The following is a 24,783-nucleotide window of genomic DNA, read 5'->3' on the forward strand; positions in this document are numbered from 1 at the left end:
TCAGAAAATATATTTCCACATGCCAGAATGCATTTTAAAAAATCATCAGTTATGCCATCTTCCCACTGACGACGTACTTTCATTTATTTTGAAGAACTGAAGAAATTATCAGATTTTGGAAAAATTATTTTCTCTAACAAGTACAGAACATTAGGTTTTCCATTTTCATCATATAGTGGGAACCTTCTGGAATTAGTGGCCTAGTAGTTGTGGTGTGAAAAAAAGCAATAGCTTACAAAGTAAGGATGATGAGTGTGTTGGAGTGTTGTCTGAGGATACACAGCAACTGAGGGGCCTATTGCACACGTTACCTGAGTGCTGGAACATCCTTTTCTGCTACAGCCTGTGAGAACTGAGCAGGCTGGCTGTTGTTTTGCTGATGTTGTCCTAGCATATGGAGTTTGCAAAGGTCAAAGGTCTCTCTTTAGGAAATTGAATGAATGTGTGTGTCCCAATAATCTCTCCTTTCTCCCGAAGTGTACACTTGTTCACACTCCTTCATGGATTTGAAAGGAAATAACTTGTATATTGAAACTATCTAGCCCATTCCTACACCAATCCAATGTTTTTACATTTCTGTCGAGTAGTGAAAGAGTGTACTCTTTAGGACATAACCCATTCTGTAGTGTCCTTGATATGAGGTCATAGTTAGGTATTGTTAAGCATAATACAATTGTTGGAGGTGGATTGGTGTTCCTTATACCCAATAGGAACTGTCAAAAGCTGGGCCACTGGCCATGTAACCAGGAGAAGAGAACAAAAAAAGGACCATGAAGGAACAACAGATTTTTCCTCTGTACTCTTATGTTACTTATCCGACCGTTACTTATCCGACCGTTACTTATCTGACCGTTTAAAGTTTACATTAATGTGTTTGTTCTAATCTTGCAATTCCTATGCAAAAGTTGACACTTGTTCCTTTGATGATTTTCCCCAGACATGTTGGGAAGACAACTTTCCGCCAGATTCCATGCCTCCACCATTATACCATATGCTTTAATGTCACTTAATCTAACTTCGCTTCAGTTAATAACTTTTCTCATAAATATTGCGTTTTAAATATGACCACCATCTATCATATTCTGACAGAGATTTTAAACAAATGTAATTTACTGTACTGTATGTAATGTCTGTTCCTTATGTGAAGGCCTGGAAGAATTCTCTCAGCTGTAGTCATGCATCCCTGCCCTGACGTCCGACCATACAGCTGTGTGCATGGGGGTCACAAGATGAGTGCATGGGGATGGCAAATCAATAGCATCCTTTTACTCCTCTCTTTCCCCATATCCTCCTTTCAGTGCCCTAAGCCTCATACCAAGTCAAAGTATCTACGCTCGTAGCAGTCCACACACGCTGGGAAACACTCGTGCTTGCTCTATATTACTGTGGAAGCTCATTGTCCTTCTTCTGCATTCCAGAGCATTTCAGTCAAACAACCCTGAGACATTATTGAGCTAATGAGGTAAAAATACAAAGATCTCAATGGTTGAGAACACCGGATCACAATGAAAATACCATAACCTTGGTTTGTGTGGGAAAACATAGTATTGTAATGACCCTGGGATTGATAAGCACGATTATCCTAAGGGAGCTAGCTTTCTAGGAGCAGTGGTAACGTGTCTGGCTCTGGACCCTAGGGTACTGGGATCAAATCCTGTCTTGGAACCTCGTGCTACTCCCTTGTTTTGTTACAGTATGCTCAAAGGTTTAAAGGCTGAGTGAGTACAATTCTTCCAATACAATAAAGAAAAATACCGAATGTACTAAAACACCATAAAACAAAATAACATGCATGCAACTCAATATATACTCAAATCAGGTTAAAAAACAAATCAACAAATTCTTCAGTTATGTATGGACACAGGTATGAGTAGGCCTCTGCATTCTTAAATCCTTGATACTTGGAAGTTCTCATTTTACAGAGAAAAGGGGTGATTAAAATAGAAGCCACATGTTATTTTTTACACAAGGTGCATTCAATGGGAAATATGTATGTAGCTGACAGATCTGACAGATCTTACCATTTGAGTTGCCTTACGTTGGTGGTGAGATTGTTCAAGCTGCACTACATGTGACCCCTCATGTGCTAACAACATTGCTAATGGCTCACTAAATTCTTCTCACAGAGCACCTGACCGACCACACTGCACAGCACAGTAAAGATGCCACCATAGAACACTGGCTTAGACAAAGCCCACACAAACCAGAATGAAACTAGCTGTGTGTTTATGATGTGAGAAAAACATTTTTCTCAATTTGGTAAAATAATGTTTCTGAAGACACATTCAACTGAAGAGGTATTAAACTGTCTCTAACCTGGCTTTGTACAGTTACAGTATTACCATTTACACACAAATGAAGGCTACAGTGGTTCATTTTCAGCACATGAATTTCAGTGCTAGATGTAGGCCAGAATTTTGGATGCAGGTCACACATTGCTGGCCGTAACTGTTAACTATCTCTCGCTCTCTCTCTCTCTCTCACACACACACACACACACACACACTTGGGACAAAAGGTTGATCCACTCTGGGAGAGCAAAGGGGATGAGCAAACAACACCTGAGGCATGTCTGGAATTTGAACATAAATAGGATCAAATCAACAGGAAAAAGCGTGAGACTTTTTGTTTGATCATTGGAATAAGGTTGCGAGTGAAAGTCTAGAGGAATAATGAGTCAACATGTCTCAGAGTGCAGACAATTGTCACAATGTAACCTGTGAGCGCAAGAGGGGGGCAATTCAATCATTATTTACCAGTTTCCAATGGAATGATGACATAAGCAGCAGCCAGATGTAGGACAGGCAGAGAGGACAGGTTCACAGAAGAGTATATAGCGTTAGCTACTTCCTTGAAAGCAGTAACTTACAAATGTCTTGAGGGAAAATCAACATATGAATCTCAACTGGAGGTGATTATAGGCGCCTTAAATGTTTACTTTTTACAGAAATGCCAGACTGACAGACTGTAAAGAAGCTTTTCAAGAGCCTAAAGCTGCATTCATAACCAAGTGGGAAGGTGGTATTTACCACATATGACTGTGAAAAATCCAGTTGAACGACCCTCCAATTTATAATTACTAACGTCTATCATCCCTGAGCTCTTACTTCTCCCACATGCTGAACTCTGTCGTCAACTACTCAGGAAATTACCTCGATAACAGAATTTCCAGCAGATAAAAATAACACAGCATTATCTATACAAATATATATCTATTAATATGGTTTATGAACACTATAATGTGTTTACAAGCATGAAAGCTGTAGTTTTAGTTCATGGTTGACGCAGCTTGTTTACCATTAGCCAATCTGCGTTTCACAACAAGTTCATTACAGTCCCAGACTGTAATCCCAACATGTTTCAAGCTGACCACCATTGTCCCTGTTCCCAAGAATGCCAAAGTAACCTGCTTAAATTACTATTGTACCTTAGCACTCACAGCTGTAATTATGAAGTGCTTTGAAAGGCTGGCCATGACACACATCAACACCATCATCCCAGACACCATGGACCCACTCCAATTTGCTTACTGCCCCAACAGATTCACAAATGAAGCAATCTCAATTGCACTTCCCACTGCTCTCTCCCACCAGGACAAGAGTATAAATAGCTATGTGAGAATGCTGTTCATAGACTTCAGATCAGCGTTAAACACCATAGTCCCCTCCAAGCTCATCATCAAGCTCGGAACACTGGGACTGAACATTTCCCTCTGCAACTGGATCCTGGACGTCCTGATGGGCCAGCCCCAGGTGATGAGGGTAGGCAACAACACCTTCGCCACGCTGACCCTCAACATGGGGGCCCCTCAGGTGTGTGTGCTTAGTCCCCTCCAATACTCCCTGTTCAACCACAACTGCATGGCCATGCACGACTCCGACACCATCGTCAAATTTGCTGATGACACGATGGTGGTAGGCCTGATCACCGATGGTGATGAGACGGTCTACTGGGAGGAGGTCAGAGACCTGGCAGTGTACAACCTCTCCCTCAACGTCAGTCAGATTTAGGATCTGATCGAGGACTACAGGAAATAGGGGGGAGAGCACACCCCCATCCACATTGAGAGGGCTATAGTGGAGCGGGTTGAACAGGGAGTATTGGAGGTTCCTTGCATCCACATCACTGAGGACTTAACCTAATATAGCAGAAGTAAAATAAATGCCTGAAACTAGATTCCCCCCCCCCCCTACATACTGGTCTTGACGAGGGGGAAAGAATGGTGGAGCTAAGAGTGGTGTCACCTTGTTCATGTCCAAAAGCAAAAGTCACCTTACAGGCTCTCTTTCTAGTTCCCCTGAAAACCGGAACATCCGGTTGTTGGGGACTCGGCATAGGCTACTAAGGACTTAATGTGGTCCACACACACCCGCACAGTCGTAAAGAGGACACGACAGCACCTCTTACCCCTCAGGAGGCTGAAAAGATTTGGCATTTGTCTTCCGATCCTCAAAAAGTTATATAGCTGCACCATCGGCAGCATCTTGACTAGCTGCATCACCACTTGGCAACTGCACCGCCCTTGACCGCAAAGCGATACAGAGTGTGGTGCGGACGGCCCAGTATACCACTGGGGCTGAGCACCCTGCCATCCAAGACCTCTATATCAGGCGGTGTCAGAGGAATGCCTGAAAAACTGCCAAGAACTTCAGCGATCCAAGACAGACTCTGCTACTGTCCGGCAAACGGTACCGGAGCATGGGCTCTTGGACAAACAGGCTCTGAGACAGCTTCTACCCCCAAGCAATAATGCTTACCCGGACGATCTGCATTGACCCGTTCTTGCACTGACTCTATGCACATTTACAAGACTAAATTGTATATACACTCACTCACACACAAAACTAACACTTCATACAAACCCACACACACAAACACACACACATACACTACATAAGCACACACACACATGCCAAGATAAAGCAAAGGAGTGCTACAAAAACAACAACACAGAGTTACACATGGGATAAACAAATGTACAGTCGATAACACAATAGAAAAATCTATGTACAGTGTGTGCAAATGTAGCACGTGCAACACACCATACTTTCACCCTCATCATAAAAAGCTGCTTCTCTGTTCTTTATTTTACTCTTATTATTATCTATCCTGGCCTCCCGAGTGGTGCAGCAGTCTAAGGCACTGCATCGCAGTGCTAGAAGCATCACAACAGACCCGGGTTTGATCCCGGGCTGTGTCGCAGCTGGCCTCGACCAGGAGACCCTTGAGGTGGTGCACAATTGGACTAGCATTGTTAGGGGAGGGTATGGCTGACTGGGATGTCCTTGTCCCATCATGCTCTAGCGACTCCTTGTGGCGGGCCGGGCATGCATGCTGACTTAGGTCGCCAGCAGTACAGTGTTTCCTCCGACACATTGTTTGCAGCTGTCTTCCAGGTTAAGCTCCCCAACTACCAATTGGGGGAGAAACTTTACCCCTGCCTTTATGTACACATCTATCTTAAACACCAGATTGTCTAGCCCAGCTGATTTGTAGCGATCCAGATTTTGCAGCTCTTTCAGAGCATTAGCTATCTGCATTTGGGTGAAGGAGAAGCGGGGAGGGAGGCTTGGGCAAATTGCTGCGGGGGGTGCAGAGCTGTTGGCCGGGGTAGGGGTAGCTAGGTGGAAAGCATGGCCAACCGTAGAAAAATGCTTATTGAAATTCTTGATTATCGTAGAGTTATCGGTGGTGACAGTGTTTTCTAGCCTCAGTGCAGTGGGCAGCTCAGAGGAGACGCTCTTATTCTCCATGGACTTTACTGTGTCCCAAATTTTGAGGGGAATTAGTGCTACAGGATGTACATTTCTGTTTGAAAAAGCTAGCCTTAGCTTTCCTAACTGACTGTGTATATTGGTTCCTAACTTCCCTGAAAAGTTGCATATCGCGGGGGCTATTCGATGCCCCTTCACAGTAAGCCACAGGATGTTTTTGTGCTGGCCAAGGGCAGTCAAGTCTGGAGTGACTTGTTCTACATTTTTTGAATGGGGCATGCTTTTTTAAGATGGTGAGGAAAGCACTTTTAAAGAACATCCAGGCATCCTCTATTGACGAGATGAGGTCAATATCCTTCCAGGATACCCGGGCCAGGTCGATTAGAAAGGCCTGCTCGCTGAAGTGTTTTAGGGAGTGTTTGACAGTGATGAGGGGTGGTCGTTTGGCCTATTACGGAAGCAGGCAACGCTGAGATCCTGGTTGAAGACCGCAGAGGTGTATTTAGAGGGCAAGTTGATCAGGATGATATCTATGAGGGTGCCCATGTTTACGGATTTAGGGTTGTACCTGGTAGGTTCCTTGATAATTTGTGTGAGATTCAGGGCATCTAGTTTAGATTGTAGGACGGTCGGGGTGCTAAACATATCCCAGTTTAGGTCACCTAACAGTACAAACTCTGAAGATAGATGGGGGCAATCAATTAACATATGGTGTCCAGGGCACAGCTGGGGGCTGAGGGGGGTCTATAACAAGCAGCAACAGTGAGAGATTTATTTCTGGAAAGGTGGATTTTCAAAAGTATTAGCTCGAACGGTTTGGGCACAGACCTGGATAGTATGACAGAACTCTGCAGGCTATCTCTGCTGTAGATTGCATCTCTGCCACCTTTGGCAGTTCTATCTTGATGGAAAATGTTGTAGTTGGGGGTGGAAATTTCAGGATTTTTGGTGGCCTTCCTAAGCCAGGATTCAGACACGGCTAGGAAGGACATCAGGGTAGGCGGAGTGTGTTAAAGCAATGAATAAGACAAATGTAGTTTTTTTTGCCAGTGCTGTGATAAGATATTGTGTAAAACAATGAATGTGAAGAATGTATCTGCACTGTATGTGTGTTAGCTAGCTAGCCAGACAATTTTAGAGAAATTATTCCATACATGTTTCTAATTAACTGCCAATATGCCAACATTCCATTTCAATCAATGCAGAAAAGTTGTAAATGCAACATGTACTGATATTGTATCATATAAAAGCATTCACAGCTTTCCTAGGGTGCATTCTTAAATTCACTCTGCTGTCTACTCCGATTTCAGACCACTCTCGTTGAGAGCGCAGAATAACCAATGAATTTATGAAGGTGCAACACCTGTTGAGTATGACAGGTGTCAGTAAAGTCTGCAAAAAACGTAATTACATTTTCTAAAGCCCAGACCGCACTCTGCGTGCACTCTGGCAGTCCAGAGTGAATTTATGAACACACCCCAAGAAAACTAAATCGGATACATTAATGGTCTGTTTGCACATATTTTAGAGGCCATTTGTACAGAAAATGTATAGGAAGCCTGTATAAACTGTATTCATTATTATATTACTATATTTTAGTTTGGCTATAATTCTATTACACAAATTCTGATACATCACATGCCTTTTATTTCGCTGCACAAGTAAATGCAGGAAATGCATTACCTATGCCTCTACTGCCATTCATTCCAATTAGACCGGTTTTGGATTTCTCCCTGACTAAGATAGCTCCCATTTTCGCCCCATTCTGGAACTTTGAGGGATCGTGACATATCCTCTCTAGTAATTTAATAGGATCTCTATGGCATAAACCCAGCTGATTCTCACTGAAAAACAGGGTCCAATCACAGAGTTTCCAAACCCAGAGAGGCGCAACATCGTAAGACTTCCGGGAATGCTCAAGAAAGAGACCAAACAGACCAGGCCGGGACTTGAGAAGTCGATGAGAGACATGAAACATAATTCATTAGTTGTTAATTTTCTCAAAATCTAAAGGCACAACCTAGATTCGAGCTAATGTCTTCAGTAGTTGAACATGTTATTACTCCAACCTCGTGAAAGTGACAAACTGACTCAAAACTCAAAAACAACTTAATATCGAAGGAGTGCCTTTGTGTTGACGGCCTGCACATGCGCAGTTTGGCGCGAGACGGGCGTTTAGACACCGTTTCCTGACTTGTTATTGGAAGCATACGTAATCTATAACAATTAATTGAACGTGTAGACCCGATTAAGTGTTTCTGTTCATGAGTTTAGCTAGCCAACGTCACCATGACATCGCCTACTACAAGAGTGATCGGGTATTTCTATTGGAGAAGCAGTTTCTGCCAAACTTCATACTGCACTGTCTTTGGTCCAATGTTCCATCCATTCATCGTTTGTTTCTTTCCGGAATGTGCGTCTCAGTTGTAATATTTTGATCATTGGGTTGTCAGTGATTGGTCGTATATTGAAAATTGGGCGGTTCTCTAGTTCATCCAAGGCGTGGCATTAACAACGCGGGAACTGGCGGGTTCTGTTACTTTTGTTTCGAGTCGAACGTGTTGCAACCCGCTTAACTGATTCGTTTTATTTATCGTGTGATAATCCTGATGGGCTCCCGCTCCAAGTTGTTCCTGGCGAAACACGTTGGCGGCAACGTTACAAAGTTGCAGATTTATTCACAAAAGTTTAGTTAGTTCGCATTCTAACGTTAGCTTGAATTTGAGGCAGCTACTGCTGTTAGCTAACGTTTTTCTTTGTTTAAAAAAAATACAGCTGTTTGTATTAGATGATAGCTCTCTAGCTAGCTAACCAAAACAGAACTTGTGTGACATGGAATCATTTCAGAAAGTGGAAAAGATTGGAGAAGGGACGTACGGAGTGGTGTACAAGGCAAAGAACAAAGTCACTGGAGAGACCGTTGCCCTCAAAAAAATCAGACTAGACACGTAAGTGGTATCTGACTGACAGCTAGGTTAGCTGGCTATCGTTAGCCAGCTAATTGTCACCTTGGCAAGTAGCTGGCTCCTCCGTCGCTACCTATTTGGCTATGTCGCTACCTAGTTACTTGACCTGAATTGATAACCAGTGAGTCTTGAAAGTATCCCATGTTATGCTAGTTTATAGCTAACTACCTGGATAGCTTAGTCAGCTTTTAAAGCTTTGTACGACAAAACAAGTCACTGTCTTGACAGCTACTGCTATCATATGGCATTGGTCACATGGACTGTAACGTTCTCATAAGTAGATCCAGCTATTTAGAACTAGAAATCGCATCCAGACACATGTAGAAAAAAAAGGTATTATTAACTGCACCATATTATACACATTACACAATGGATGGACCCCATGCAATGTTCAAATTAATTTGGCTGACTTTGTGAGGAATGGGATGATAGTGTGATATTATGCCTTCTTAGGGAAACAGAGGGAGTACCAAGCACTGCCATCCGAGAGATATCACTCCTCAAAGAGCTCAGCCACCCAAATATTGTTGAGTATGTACCATTGAGCTACTTATGTTAAACACCAGCTTTCTCTGTTAAATTGTGCTTACATTGACATCTCTGTACTTTCACACCGACAGGCTCCGTGATGTCATCCACACAGAGAACAAACTGTACCTGGTTTTTGAGTTCCTACATCAGGACCTCAAGAAGTTCATGGACTCCTCCTCTGTCTCTGGTATCGCTTTGCCACTTGTCAAGGTATTCAGACTGCACTGCACACACAATTTGTTTAGACTGACCAAAAAAACAATTGGTGATGCATTTAGCAGACACTTTTATCCAAAGCAACTTAGTCACGCCTGCATATCTTCTTTTTTTTCCCTGGGTGGCCCCAGGAATTTAATGCACAACTCTGACATTGCAAGTGCTATGCTTTAATTGAGCCATACAGGACAACAGTGCCCCCACTGTGATTTGAGACATGTTTCAATTCCACTTGGGTCTTTGTCAGGTGGACATATCATCTAACTACTGTGCATTGTTATCAAGGTGAAAGACCCAAGTAAAAAGTACATGTATGGCAATTGTTTGATTATTTACCAACTAACACAATGTTGTGGTTTTGTTTTTTACCAGGTTGTAGCATAACTCTGTTCTGGATTTTGTATGGCAGTGCTACATACATTTTGTCACCTGAAATGAAAACAATATGGTAACCTATCAGGTTGTGTGACTGTCTGTCTCCCTATGAATCTAATTATGGTGTGTTTGCAGAGTTACCTGTTCCAGCTGCTACAGGGCCTGGCCTTCTGTCACTCCCACAGGGTTCTCCATCGGGACCTGAAGCCCCAGAACTTGCTCATCAATGCCCAGGGGGAGATCAAGCTTGCTGACTTCGGCCTGGCTAGGGCCTTCGGGGTGCCTGTCCGCACCTACACTCATGAGGTGAGGCATACACAATATACATACACCACACTGTATTTTTGCTGTGTGGTTTTTAATGGTCAATGGCTAGCAAAATTAGTGTTTCACTTGTGTTATGATCCTGTGAGCATCTCATCATTTTTGAGCCCATGATAGGGAAATTAACATGTATTAACATTTCTCAGGTGGTAACTCTATGGTACCGAGCTCCAGAAATTCTCTTGGGCTGCAAATACTACTCTACAGCTGTTGACATCTGGAGTTTGGGGTGCATCTTTGCTGAAATGGTACATTTATTGTCTGGCTATAATATTTTGCAGCTTCAACATTTTATAAAGCAAGGTGTCACTTCATCTCCAAACTTTCCAATTCATTCTTCAGATCACTAGGAGGGCCTTGTTTCCAGGTGACTCCGAGATCGATCAGCTGTTCCGAATCTTCCGTACCCTGGGTACTCCGGATGAGGCGGCCTGGCCAGGAGTCACCTCCATGCCCGACTACAAGCCCTCCTTCCCAAAGTGGGCCCGGCAGGAGCTGTCCAAAGTGGTGCCCCCTCTGGATGACGACGGGAGAGAGCTTCTTGGGGTGAGAACTCTAACCACATTAATGATGTTTTGGTATTGGGCTAGTACCAATAAGATTAATAAAATGTAATCACTTGAAATTATTGCTCAGAGCTTTACACTTTGCTGTCACTGGCCGATTAAACATTTAATAGATTGTACCTTACTATGACATTTTCTTATTCTTCCAGCAAATGCTGGCCTATGACCCAAACAAGAGGATATCTGCAAAAAATGCCCTTGTCCATCGGTTCTTCCGTGACGTCACCATGCCAATGCCACACCTACGACTCTGAGACATGCAGACTGACGGGGACAATACATAGCGCAGGGTCTTTCCATGAGAGACCTCTGAGCATAAGGACTGCCCCAGCTCTTATCCACACCTGAATAGTACAGTCCAGACGATGGGAGAGATCACAGGGAAATATGGGTGCCATTCCAAAAATCATTCCAGCAGTTAAAACCAGCGTTTTATAAATTAGATGTCCTGTGAGTTTCTTTTCTTTTTTCTTTACAGCTATGAGTGCTTGTTATGGAGTGGAGAATGGATTGGAAAATTCCAGTTGTTTCAGCATTCGATTTGTATTGAAGGGGTTGTTTAGATTTTATCAAACTTGTTATGCCAATTTTATAAATGTTTAATGATTATACATAAAGATAAACTTGTTCCAAATCTTCTATTGTCTTTTCAATTCATGTAATTTTGTATATTTCCAGGGACTATATGCGAGTTAACATTCAGAATCCTGTACCAACTTTTGGCAAGCTCTTTATTTGAGTTAGGTTAACATTGTGTGACAATATGAAACATATGGTATGTGTTATTTTGAAGATATTTCATCAAGGCTTGACATAAGAAGTTCTATAGTATAGCCACAAACAAAAGGGGGAAAAGGAGGGTTAGTTACAAGTAAATTGTTTTAGAACAATCGCAACATGTAGTGTTGATCCCATGTCTTGATCTGAAATAAACACAAAAAATCCCAGAAATGTTCCATATGCACAAAAATGTACTTTTCAGAGTTTTGTGCACAAATGTGTTTATCCCTGTTAGTCAGAATGTCTCCTTCGCCGAAGCCCTTTTGTGGGGAAAAGCTAACTCTGATTGGCTGACTCCATGGCTGCAGCCCTGCCCAGCACAGGAGGTTTCTGCCTCCCCTCTCCCAATGGATGGCCCTGCAACACAGGAGGAGGTTGGTGGCACCTTAATTGGGGAGAATGGGCTTGTGGTAATAACTGGAGTGCAGTAAGTGGAATGGTATCAATTACATCACGTGGTTTCCAGGTGTTTGATACCATTCCCTAATGAATTTATTTCAATTGACTGATTTCCTTGTATGAACTAACTCAGTAAAATCTTTGAAATTGTTCTATGCTGAGTTTATATTTTTGTAGTATGAGTCAGTCACTTAGTTACTGAGGGAATTATATTTTGATGTGTTAATCTAGTAAAGTATCGGCAGATGGCAGCACCACAACTTTTTCAGCATTTATACCGTTTCACACGAGAGTAGACAAGCCTCGTACAGCCAATCATCGGTCGTTTTGTTACGCCTTTCAGCAAAGCGCACTACCGCATTGGATATTTTGTTTCCGCTCTTACCCGATACAAACAAGATGGCCGACGTTGTTGAAATCCATAAATTGAAGGTGAGAAAACAATAAAAAATGAATACAATTCAATGTATACTGAATTATTCATCTAGTTTTTTGTAAAATTGACAAGTGATTGAAAATATGCTTATTTTACGGGTTACAACGCTAGCTAATGTAGTTGTGCGGTAGTAATGCAGTGTGATATGCCTGCAAATGGAAGCTAGCTAAAAGTTATCGGCTGATGTGCTAACTAGTTAACGAGATATATCTTTTGTCATAATGGACTCTTCGTAGAAGGTTTGGGATAATTTACGCAACAGGCTATGAGAATTAGGTTAAGGTTAGGGTTAGCTAGCTAAATGGCCTAAAAGCAACTTTTTTTTAAGTATAAAAACTATCCCATCTAGACATTAGCACATATTAACATTAACGTTAGTAGGCTTACGTTACTGTGAAACACAGAACGTCGTCAGTTTAACAGCTAGCTGTACGAATTAATTTAGCTAAATACATTCCACATTGCAAATGAATACGTTCGCTACCTAACGTTAGTGTGCAAAGTTTGCTCTATAGCCAGCTAGCATACTTTTATTGAGCTCGTTATTATTGGTTGGATAGCTAGCAGTTATTTACATTATTGTCAAAACTGCCCCTGTAACCCCGTATACGGCAAGTTATTGTACATTTCACTATCTGTACTTTAGGCCTAGCTTGGTCTGTTGTCAAATTGCTGCATTGAGTTGTGCCAAAACTGTTTACTCATGTGGTAGCCATGTTTATTATAGCACTAATTTCGGTCGTTGGTTGTAGTTTACATTTTAAAGAATACATTTCATCAATGTTAATTTCCTACTGTATTATATGCATACCCTCTCCACTAACAAAGTGTTATACATTTGTTGACCTAACTTCACCTTCAGTTGGCTGAGCTCAAGCAGGAATGTGCTGTGAGGGGATTGGAGGTGAAAGGAAACAAAGGTGACCTTATTGGACGGTTGCAGGCATACCTTGAGGAGCATGGTATGGTGAACTTGACTTTCTTGCATTAACACTCTAATTTCTTAATAGCGCTGATTGTACAATTTAAGTGTGTTTTTTTGTTGCCTTGTGCAAATGCGTAAAGCTCCCCAGCCCTGTGAATTTTGACATGGAGAGTTCACTTCAGTTCCATCTATTACACTATTAGCAGCATGCATTGTCATGTTTAGGTGTCGGTCTGTGGTTTCTTGTTTTTGCATAATAACAAACACGTTCCCTCAGATCTACCTCTTGTTTTGTTTCTGAACTCACCTTAATTTAAAAAAACTACTGCAATATAAGCCTTACTCTTTTTTGGATGGTATCATGAATTGTCTTGATTTTTACAATAACTGAATCTTAGTTTGATAGATGTACAGTGGATTTGAAAAATATTCAGACCCCTTGACTTTCCACATGTTGTTAAATTTCAGCCTTATTTTAAAACGGATGATTATTTTTTTTCAATCTACACACAATACCCTATAATGACAAGGCAAAAACAGGTTTAGAATTTATCAAATGTATTACAAATAAAAAAAACTGATGACATTTATGTAAGTATTCAAACCTTTAGTCAGTACTTTGTTGAAGCACCTTTGGCAGCGATTACAGCCTTGGGTCTTCTTGCGTATGACGCTACAAGTTTGGCACACCAGTATTTGGGGAGCTTCTGCCATTCTTCTCTGCAGGTCCTCTCAAGCTCTGTCAGGTTGGATGGGGAATGTTGCAGCACAGATATTAAGAGATATCTCCAGAGATGTTCCATCAGGTTCAAGCTCTGGCTCAGCCACTCAAGGACATTCAGAGACTTGTTCCCATGCCACTCCTGTGTTGTCTTGGCTGTGTGCTTAGAGTTGTTGTCCTGTTGGAATGTGAACCTTTGCCCCAGTCTGAGGCGCTGAGCAGGTTATCAAGGAGCTCTCTGTACTTTCCCCTCAAACCTCACTAGTCTCCCAGTCCCTGCCACTGAAAAACATCCCCACAGCATGATGCTGCCACCACCATGCTTCGCGGTAGGGATGGTGCCAGGTTTCCTCCAGACGTGACGCTTTGAGGCCAAAGAGTTCAATCTTGGTTTCATCAGACCAGAGAATCTTGTTTCTCATGGCCTGGGAGTCCTTTAGGTGCCTTTTGGCAAACCCCAAGCAGGCTGTCATGTGCCTTTTACTGAGGAGTGGCTTCCGCCTGTCCACTCTACCATAAATGCCTGATTGGTGGAGTGCCTCAGAGATGGTTGTCCTTGTGGAAGATTCTCCCATCTCCACAGAGGAACTCTGGAGCTCTGTCAGAGTGATCAGCGGGTTCTGAGTCACCTCCCTGACTAAGGCCCTTCTCCCCTGATTGCTCAATTTGGCCGGGCGGCCAGCTCAAGGAAGAGTCTTGGTGGTTCCAAACTTCTTCCATTTAAGAATGATGGAGGTCACTGTGTTCTTGGGGACCTTCAATGCCGCAGACATGTTTTGGTACCCTTCCCCAGATCTGTGCCTCGACACAATCCTGTCTCAGAGCTCCACGGACAATTCCTTTAACCTCATGGCTTGGTTTTTGCTCTGACGTACACTTTCTACTCTGGGACCTTATATAGACAGGTAGGTGCCTTTCCAAATCACGTCCAATCAATTGAATTTACAACAGGTGGACTCCAATCAAGTTGTAGAAACATCTAAAGGATGATCAATGGAAACAGGATGCACCCGAGCTCAATTTTGTGTTTCATAGCAAAGGGTCTGAATACTAATGTAAATAAGTTATTCATGTTTTCGTTTTTTTTATACGTTTAAAAAAAAAACGTTTTTGCTTTGTCATTATGGGGTATTGTGTCTAGATTGATGAATGTTTTGTTTAATCAATTTTAGAATAAGGCTGTGACAATGTGGAAAAATGAAAGTGGTTTAAATACTTTCTGAATGCACTTTATGTAGCATTATTCACTCTGACAGGTGAAGTATGCATTCTTTAATGTACTATGCTCAGATAAACATTCTTGTTTTTACAGCCAGCTTGTTGGCTTGACAATGTGAGGAAAATATATCTTTAGCGTGTTATGTTCCAGAAGATGAGGTGAATGAAGAGGAGGTCTTGGGAGAGTTAGAGGTAGGAATACTTTACTATTACAATATTTCTGAATATCTTTACATTTGTGGAGGATTTGTTGAGATTACGTGTGTATTTACAGGACGAGCCTAAAGAGGAGGAAATCAATGAAAGACCTGCAGAAGAGGCAGCAGGAGAGACAACTGTGCCTGAAAAGTCAGTACTCTATTTCACTCACACCCACCTACCTATTGAATATTTTATGTCCTAATGGTTATTATGTGATTGAAGTAGGCCTAATCATTGTTATCATGATTCTCAATCCACGGTTGTCCGACAAAACCAATGTTGCAAAAATCATTGGAAACGGCAGATATAGAAGACATTTTCCAAAGATCATACATTTTTATCAGTTATCAATTATTTCCGATATAGCCAACATGAGATCAATTCTCAACATGGCATGGAACGTAGCGATACGTTGGCACTGATGATGTAGACTACATATACAAAAGTATGTGGACACCCCTTCAAATGAGTGGATTTAGCTATTTCAGCCACACCCGTTGCTGACCGGAGTATAAAATCGAGCACACAGCCATGCAATCTCCATAGACAAACATTGGCAGTTGAATGGCCTATCTTAAGAGCTCAGTGACTTTCAACGTGGCACCGTCATAGGATGCCACCTTTCCAATAAGTCAGTTCGTCAAATACCTGTCCTGCCAGAACTTCCCCGGTCAACTGTAAATGCTGTTATTGTGAAGTGGAAACGTCTAGGAGCAACAATGGCTCAGCCGCGAAGTGGTAGGCCACACAAGCTCACAGAATGGGACTGCCAAGTGCTGGAGCACGTAAAAGTAGTTTTACCTCGGTTGCAACACCCACTACCAAGTTCCAAACCACCTCTGGAAGCAAAGTCTTGCAGAAGAACTGTTCGTCGGGAGCTTCATGAAATGTGTTTCCATGGCCGAGCAGCCGCACGCACACAAGCCTAAGATCACAATGCCAAGCGTCAGCTGGAGGGATGTGAAGCTCACCGCCATTGGAGCAGTGGAAATGCGTTCTCTAGAGTGATGAATCACGCTTCACCATCTGGCAGTCCGACTGACATATCTGGGTTTGGCGGATGCCAGGAGAACGCTACCTGCCCCAATGCATAGTGCCAACTGTAAAGTTAGGTGGAAGAGGAATAATGGTCTGGGGTTGTTTCATGGTTCGGTCTAGGCCCCTTAGTTCCAGTGAAGGGAAACCTTAAAGCTACAGCATACAATGACATTCTAGATGATTCTGTGCTTCCAACTTTGTGGCAACAGTTTGGGGAAGGCTCTTTCCTGGTTCAGCATGACAATACCCCTGTGCACAAAGCGAGGTCCATACAGAAATGGTTTGTCGAGATCAGTGTGGAAGAACTCTACTGGCTTGCACAGAGCCCTGACCTCAACCCCATCAAACACCTTTGGGATGAATTGGAATGCAGACTGCGAGCCAGGCCTATTCGCCCAACATCAGTGCCCGACCTCACTAATGCTTTTGTGGTTGAATGGAAGCAGGTCACTGTCGCAGTAGGAACATTTTCCAGCATCTAGTGGAAAGCCTTCCCAGAAGAGTGGAGGCTGTTATAACAGCAAAGGGGAGACCAACTCCATATTAATGCCCATGATTTTGGAATGAGATGTTTGACGAGCAGGTGTCCACATACTTTTAGTCATGTAGCGTAAATAAACCAATGGTTGGCACATGAGAATTATTAGAATATGGCAAATATTAGTCAGTTATTACATTCTTATTACATTCTATCCACCCTGGCTTTCACAGGCTACCCGAGACATGAAACAGATAAGTTAGTTAAATGGTAATGCACGCTAGCAGGCAATTGTCACATTTATTTTCTAAGCTAACTTTCGAATACTGGACAATTAATGGAAACATACTGCAGCTACTGGCTGTGCAGTTTATTTTTGACCAGTAGAGGGCAGGCTAGGGTTAGTTTTTCACTGGATACTGTATTCACCGCCCTAATGGTTTAATTCAATTCATTTTTGTTCTTGCTTTAGGGATGCTGAGAAGAAAGTTGTGAAAATCACTGCCCCAGCAGCTGCAGGGGAGGTATGTAGTAGCATGATGCACAGAATAACTGGTGTATCAATAGATTTAAAATCATTGTTTCCCACCATGTTATTCTCATCAGCTCTAGTAATCCTCACTCGGTATTGGAAACCTTGACAGGATGAATGTGTACCTGCCCTATTGGCACTGCATTGATGAAGTGTACTTGTATGAATCTTCAACTTGTATTTATGTCCATCACAGAAGCTGCAAAAGAGGGCGGAGCGTTTCAACCTGCCTGCCACTGCTGATAGTAAGAAAGAGGCCCGCGCTGCCAGGTGAGCCCCTGGACTGAATTCCACATTATAATGGATCATCTGTTGACTTTGGATAAACTAGTATTGTACGTCTTGCATGTAGACATCAGCAATGTGTCGCACTTTTGACCCTTCTCTTGACCTCCTCAAATCGATGAAATATAGTAGTTAACAATCAAGTTTTGATCATTACTCAGTGAACAATGTCAGGTAGTTACGTTAAAAGAATAACAAAGATATTATATGTGGCAATAATCTGCCCCGTGGGAAGTCATATTGGTCTGACTGTTGAAAGCATAGTAAAATGGATGTTGAAAAGATGTAGGTTGTGTGAGTGAATATTAACTGAATTGATCTGATGTTTGTCAGGTTCGGTTTACCAGCTCCAACGCCGGCTTCCACACCAGGTGAGTTGTATTTTTAGCCTTTCATAGGTCCTTCAGCATGACCAGTCCAAAGTGTGTAATTCATTACATTTTTTTTCTTTGTCTATTAGGTGCACCAGTTGCGAATAGCAAACCAACTGTGAGTATCAAGGGGGGTTATATACATTTTTTATTTTCCTACTGCAACGGTGACGGCACATAAAATGACACCTCACAATATCCTCACATTTACAGTAGGCTGCTATAACATTGTCATGGAATTAGAATACTAGCATGGACATGAACCTTCTTGTGATTGGTCAGCCATTTTGGTCAGGGAGTTGGTCAGCTATGGTTTGCCAGTGCTGTGATAAGATATTGTATAAAATAACTTAACAATTTTTCTGCACTGTATGTTTGTTAGCTATGGAACTCTGTTTGGTCTTTGTGTCAAAAAAGATACACATCAAATAACACTTTGATGTGTCAAAAAAGCTTGTTGACCAATCAGGACCTGAATATGACTGCACGTCACTTAATAATTGCACATGCATACAATTTTTATGTAGTTATTACACATTGATTACACTGTCACTTGTATGTCATACATCACAGTGATTCACCAATATGTTTGCTATGAAGCTGGTAAAGTTGTCTTGCACCTGCTGCACGAGGCAGATAAACATTTCTCCAAGCTCTGGGACAGTGCTGGTTAGAAAAAGCTAGCAAGCTGTTGGATGCAAACAATGTTCTCCCCAAAAACATAGCAAAACTATATAATCTGTTTCAGTAGCTATAGCTAGCTAGCTATGTGTCGTCTAAAAATCTAAAATACTCCTTATTTATAAGCCAGTTTTTGTATTGGTTGATGGTCGGACCTACTAGCCATGCTTACTTATAACGTTAGCTTGGCAACAGGGCTAGGTAGCTGGCTAGCTTGTTTAGTTCATTGTCTATCTAGCTAACTAGTTCTTTTCATGAACTATAGTTTGATTTCCATAGGAAAACAACAAGTGGCTGCCTAGCTAATACTTAGTCACATGGATTCCTAAATCATTGCTAGAATATTGAAAATGATAGCAGTTTCTGGTCATTGTTTTCAGGCTAGTTGCATTGGTGCTAGCAAGGTACCAAGTTAAAGCTTGCTAGCTACCCCAAAAGTTGCTAAAAACATATGTATCAAAGATATTTGTGAATGTCTTTGTCATACTGCAAACCAAAGTCAATGTAGGGAGTCAGGCTACCTCCCAGTTTCCAAACTGCCATCAATTTGACAAAATAAATGATTTATTATTCTGTTTTTTTGATTAGCTAGGTTGAATCAGGTGCAGCTGCTTAGGATCTGGCTGGCAGGCAGAAGCAGCAGGATCACCATCCCTTCTCCGCTGCCTAATGCGATGGTCGCATGTCGGGAATAATGTTAAGACAACCTAGCAATTTTTTTTATCCTGCTCGTTTGATCCTGATCTTATTTCAGACTTTTCCCCCATTCGGTCAAACAAATGTCTTATTACCAAAGCGGTATTATAAACACATCATTGTGTGTGTGTGTGCTTATTTGCAGACCATTTTTATTTTTTATTCTTACAGCTTTGATAGTACTACTGACAATAGTGGTGGCGCTTGCACATGCAAGGCATAACACCTGTATAAACTCTATTTATTACAGTATGTGATCATATTTTAGATTAACAATTATATTACAGAATTTCTGATATATCACATACCTTTTAATTTCCTACATAAGACAAATCTGTATTATGCCTCTAATGCCATTGATTCCAATTAAACTGGTTTGGATTTCTCCCTGACCAATGTGGCTGCCATTTTCAGCCCATTCTGGAACTTTTAGGGGTTATGACATAGCCCCTCTAGTAATTTAATAGGATCTCTATGAACAGGAGTTAATCTGCTGTGTTTATTAGAGGAGAACAAGACTATGAAAATGATCAGAACTGTTTTTTGTCGTTATGAATAGAAGTGTGTGTATATGCATACCTGTTTAGTCTTGGTGGAGCTTGTAACCAACCCCTCTCCTCCCTCTGTGTTGTTAGGTCAGCGTTGAGGTCCTGAAGAAGCGGGCAGAGCGCTTTGGCATGAATGTCTCCCCTGTTGCCAAAACGGTGAGCTGACTCATGACTACATGAAACTTGCATAGTAATTCAAATTACACAAGTATACAGGTAGGGTGGCCAATTACACAAGTATACAGGTAGGGTGGCCAACTGGCCCCAAGTACACAGTATACAGGTAGGGTGGCCAATTGGCCCCAATTACACAAGTATACAGGCAGGGTGGCCAAGTACACAATTACACATGTAGGGTGGCCAATTGGCTCCAATTACACATGTATACAGGTAGGGTGGCCAACTGGCCCCAAGTACACAGTATACAGGTAGGGTGGCCAATTGGCCCCAATTACACAAGTATACAGGCAGGGTGGCCAAGTACACAATTACACATGTAGGGTGGCCAATTGGCTCCAATTACACATGTATACAGGTAGGGTGGCCAACTGGCCCCAAGTACACAGTATACAGGTAGGGTGGCCAATTGGCCCCAAGTACACATGTATACAGGTAGGGTGGCCAATTGGCTCCAATTACACATGTATACAGGTAGGGTGGCCAACTGGCCCCAAGTACACAGTATACAGGTAGGGTGGCCAATTGGCTGCAATTACACATGTATACAGGTAGAGTGGCCAATTGGCCCCAAGTACTCATGTATACAGGTAGGGTGGCCAATTGGCTCCAATTACAAAACAACAATGGTAATAATTTATTTGAAAGATAAATCTCTATTGATTAACTGGGTAAATCAAGATGTAGCCTAGGTCTATTCACAATACAGGTGAATGCATATTATTCAATAGGAGTGTTATGCACTTGAGTGAGGACCCAAAAGCGCTTTAACAAAAACAGAGTCCTTTAATGAAAACACAGGGAAGACATAGATCCTCTTCAGATGTAGATAATGGAAAAATAGACAACCCGCAGAGAGGGCGACAAATGAAACAAAAAGTCCTTCTGATAATTACAAAAGAGCCCCTTCTTAGCAGCAGAGGAGAATAGCTGGGTTAGCGGCGACAGGCTGCAGGTCTCTCTGGGTAGGCGCGGTCGTAGAGGAACAGTGGTACCTGATCTCACGTAGCATCAGATGAACTGGACACAGTACCAACGATAAGACAGTTAGCTGAGTACAGGATGCACTTGCCAGGCAGATTCCGACAGGACGGGACAAGGGTGAAGCAAACGAGACGATAGTTTGGTTCTGGCATGAGAAACTCAAACGAGAATCTGACAAAGAAAGAAGCAGGAACAGAGAGAGAAATAGAGACCTAATCAGAGGGAAAAAGGGAACAGGTGGGAAAAGGGTGAACGAGGTAGTAAGAGGAGATGAGGAACAGCTGGAGGAGGAGAGAAAGTACGACCCTGCCTCACACAGGAAGCGGCGCAGGTCCTAATCCAGGCACTTGTCATCTCCCGTCTGGATTACTGCAACTCGCTGTTGGCTGGGCTCCCTGCCTGTGCCATTAAACCCCTACAACTCATCCAGAACGCCGCAGCCCGTCTGGTGTTCAACCTTCCCAAGTTCTCTCACGTCACCCCGTTCCTCCGCTCCCTCCACTGGCTTCCAGTTGAAGCTCGCATCCGCTACAAGACCATGGTGCTTGCCTCCCGCCTCAGCGGAGCTGTGAGGGGAACGCATCAGTACCTCCAGGCTCTCAGCCCAGGGCACTCAACCTCTGGCCTGCTCTCGCCTCCCTAACTGTTCAGAATGCACCTCAGTACCTCCAGGCTCTGATCAGGCCCTACACCCAAACAAGGGCACTGCGTTCATCCACCTCTGGCCTGCTCGCCTCCCTACCACTGAGGAAGTTCAGTTCCCGCTCAGCCCAGTCAAAACTGTTCAGCTGCTCTGGCCCCCAATGGTGGAACAAACTCCCTCACGACGCCAGGACAGCGGAGTCAATCACCACCTTCCGGAGACACCTGAAACCCCACCTCTTTCAGGAATACCTAGGATAGGATAAAGTAATCCTTCTCACCCCCCCTTAAAAGATTTAGATGCACTATTGTAAAGTGGCTGTTCCACTGGATGTCATAAGGTGAACGCACCAATTTGTAAGTCGCTCTGGATAAGAGCGTCTGCTAAATGACTTAAATGTAAATTACACATGTATACAGGTAGGGTGGCCAACTGGCCCCAATTACACAGTATACAGGTAGGGTGGCCAACTGGCCCCAAGTATACAGGTAGGGTGGCCAACTGGCCCCAATTGTGTGGGACAGTACTGTGTTTTGGCCCTTTGTCCCACATCCAGCAACCACACGTCCCGTATTTAATATATATTTTTAAATGTTATGTAATTAATTGACACATTTTAATTTGTCCACTATTTCAGACTCTCCATTCATTTAATGATAATTGACATTGAGTCACTCCAGCCGGTTTCTTTTACAGTCAGGAAGGCAGGTTGCACTTTTGACAAGATACATTTTATATCATATGGATGAGGTACTGGTCATGTTAAACACTTCTCTAATCTTCGTGAGATCTGATATTCTGTGCAACGCAACTTTAAAAAGACGATATGTAGGGCAATGTCATGTCTACCAATCACATTTAGTCAAATCCTGTCAGGCTCAGTTCCAGCTAAACTTGGGAGAGAGGACAGTTAACAATTTACAAGAAGCATGCTTCTAACCAAGAGCTACAAAAGTAACTAAATAGCTGTATTAGATTGAAAGATAAGGTAATTTCGTCAAACTTGTGAGGTTTTCCATGGCTCATTAGGTGCTCATAATTCCTGTACAACGTCCTGTGATTGCCCGGCAAAAGCATTATTTTATCCCGAATTTGGGTATTTAGAAATAAGTCTCCCTACAAACAAGCATATAATCAAACAATAACGTGGTATACTTTCCAATTCTATAGAGTCTTACCTTATTTGAATCTAGTAAGGTTAATATAATTACGTTTAACCCTAGAAACCCATAGATATCTGAACCTAATTTACCATAAGTGTCTTACACTTAATCCAGTCAGCTGTTTTCCTCACTTCTCCTTCACTGCTGACTTACCCATGTTATTTAGGACAACTCTTTCTGTTCATACCATGGTGTTGGAGAATATTATTCAACCCAAACTGTATCTCCATTTGTTTTCTGGGTTATGTATTCATTCCTCCTCTTATTTGTACTTAGTTGAATCAGCTGCTCAGCGAGAGTAGTAGTACACTCTCTCCCTCCAGTATTACTTGGAGAATGTGTGTATTGATGTTAGTACTGCCCAACCCTCTACTGCACCCCTTACCTTTCCCTCTCCCCTTGCTCTCTTTTTGACTTTTCTTTTTACACAACGGAAAGGGCAGTCCGCAGGGGGCAGATATAATAGCCCCTGGTTGGGGGTAGATGGCGTTACCAGTATGCAGTGAGTGAGGAGCAGATTCAATTATTGCGGCAGGGCCTTTTCACTGGAGGCCTTTGTGTGCAGGCGGAAGTGCCTGGCGCCAAGCTCCTGGGGAGATGTGCAACAATGCCTGTTGTGTAATGTCAGCAGAAGTCTCTGTGTGTGTGTGTGTGTGTGTCTCTCTCTCAATTCAATTTGCTTTATTGGCATGATGTAACAATGTACATATTGCCAAAGCTTATTTGGGATATTTACAATATGAAAATAAATGAGATTCAAAATTGTCAACGGGACAACAGTAACAACAATAGCCAAGGGTCAAAATAACCAACACATTGAACAATAACAATAAGCATACAGTGGAGGATATGTGCAGGTTGATTGGTCTGTCAGACACTGTCCCTCATCATATGGCAGGCAGCAATGTAGTAGTCTGCCAACCCACAGCTCTCTGTGTCCTCCCCCAACAGGACGGGTAGCCTACTCTCATCAGAGAGGTCTTTGAAATCTTAAATAAGGGTTTCAAATTCTTGACATTTTGTCAGGAAATGCAGCTCTGTCTCAGGTTCTGCTGTTGTGCAGTGGTTGCACAGCCTTACAGGGAGCCAGGTTTTCCTGTGTCTACCCTTCTCAATGGCAAGACTGTGCTCACGAAGCCTGTACTTTGTCAAGGTTTTTCTAAGGTTTTGATCAGTAACCATGGTCAAATATTTTGCCACGGTGTACTGTCGATTTAGGGCCAGATAGCACTGCATTAGGCTTTGTGCTTGTGTTTGTGTTTCCCAATAAGCAATATAGTTTTGTTTTGACTGTTTTGTAATTTGGTTTATCCTGATTGATTGGATGTTGTGGTCCTGAGGCTTCAGTGTGTTAGTAGAACAAGTTTGTGAACTCAGCCCCAGGACCAGCTGGATGAGGGGACTAATTTTCTTTGCTCAGCTCTTGGCATTGCAGGGCTTGGTGATGATATGAGAGGGGGTCATATGTTAGTGATTCCAAAACTTAATTGCTCTTTTTTAGTTTTTATTCTTGATGGATATTGGCCTAATTCTGCCCTGCATGCATTGTTTGTAGTTTTCCTCTGGACATGTAGGAGAATCTTACAGAACTCTGCATGCAGGGTTTCAATGGGGTGTTTGTCCCATTTGGGGAAATCTTGTTTTTGTAAGTGGACCCCACACCTCGCTGCCATACAGTGCAGTTGGTTCAATGACACATTCAATTCGTTTTAACCAAATTTTAATAGCTATTTCAATTTCAATTTGTTTTTTAATGGTGTAGAATGCCCTGTGTGCTTTCTCTCTCAGTTCATTCACTGCCTCATTAAGGTGTCC

At 42.5% G+C, this 24,783-nt stretch overlaps 2 protein-coding genes and 1 long non-coding RNA gene across 7 annotated transcripts in view; 2 read left to right on the plus strand and 1 right to left on the minus strand.

Moving 5' to 3' along the window:
• The first annotated feature begins 8,218 nt into the window (after positions 1–8,218).
• cdk2 (cyclin dependent kinase 2) lies at positions 8,219–11,331 on the plus strand. Of its 2 annotated transcripts, XM_029679669.2 has the most exons (7): positions 8,221–8,662; positions 9,134–9,211; positions 9,301–9,421; positions 9,938–10,108; positions 10,273–10,374; positions 10,469–10,672; positions 10,842–11,331. In XM_029679669.2, the coding sequence occupies exons 1-7, from the start codon at positions 8,547–8,549 to the stop codon at positions 10,944–10,946; spliced, it is 897 nt and encodes a 298-aa protein (XP_029535529.1). In that variant the 5' UTR covers positions 8,221–8,546; the 3' UTR covers positions 10,947–11,331. The 2 variants fall into 2 exon arrangements, with proteins under 2 accessions (XP_064858147.1, XP_029535529.1); XM_065002075.1 differs by lacking the exon at positions 9,134–9,211 and having other exon boundaries at positions 8,219–8,662.
• On the minus strand, positions 11,152–14,334 carry LOC135560264 (uncharacterized). The gene is made up of 2 exons (XR_010458864.1): positions 13,838–14,334; positions 11,152–11,829 (listed from the first exon to the last, which is right to left on the minus strand). It is a non-coding gene; the product is annotated as an uncharacterized LOC135560264 (long non-coding RNA).
• LOC115141076 (SAP domain-containing ribonucleoprotein) overlaps positions 12,195–24,783 on the plus strand; it is a 54,523-nt gene continuing 41,934 nt past the window's right edge. For 2 of the 4 annotated variants that reach the window (XM_029679683.2, XM_029679709.2), the window contains exons 1-9: positions 12,195–12,303; positions 13,170–13,269; positions 15,308–15,363; positions 15,446–15,519; positions 17,361–17,412; positions 17,617–17,690; positions 18,039–18,076; positions 18,166–18,194; positions 20,089–20,157. In XM_029679683.2, coding sequence (XP_029535543.1) covers positions 12,271–12,303; positions 13,170–13,269; positions 15,308–15,363; positions 15,446–15,519; positions 17,361–17,412; positions 17,617–17,690; positions 18,039–18,076; positions 18,166–18,194; positions 20,089–20,157 — 525 coding nt within the window. In that variant the 5' untranslated portion in view covers positions 12,195–12,270. The remainder of the gene's footprint in view (positions 12,304–13,169; positions 13,270–15,307; positions 15,364–15,445; positions 15,520–17,360; positions 17,413–17,616; positions 17,691–18,038; positions 18,077–18,165; positions 18,195–20,088; positions 20,158–24,783) is intronic. The other 2 variants (XM_029679692.2, XM_029679700.2) reach the window with 2 other exon arrangements.

This window comes from Oncorhynchus nerka, linkage group LG2 (assembly GCF_034236695.1).
Source record: "Oncorhynchus nerka isolate Pitt River linkage group LG2, Oner_Uvic_2.0, whole genome shotgun sequence".
Taxonomy (NCBI): Eukaryota; Metazoa; Chordata; class Actinopteri; order Salmoniformes; family Salmonidae; genus Oncorhynchus; species Oncorhynchus nerka.

Coding starts and splice junctions, on each gene's coding strand:
- cdk2 (XM_029679669.2), top strand. CDS start 8,547: ATGGAATCATTTCAGAAAGTGGAAAAGATTGGAGAAGGGACGTACGGA. Junction 9,212..9,300: donor AGCCACCCAAATATTGTTGA/GTATGTACCATT, acceptor TCACACCGACAG/GCTCCGTGATGTCATCCACA. Junction 10,673..10,841: donor ACGGGAGAGAGCTTCTTGGG/GTGAGAACTCTA, acceptor TTATTCTTCCAG/CAAATGCTGGCCTATGACCC.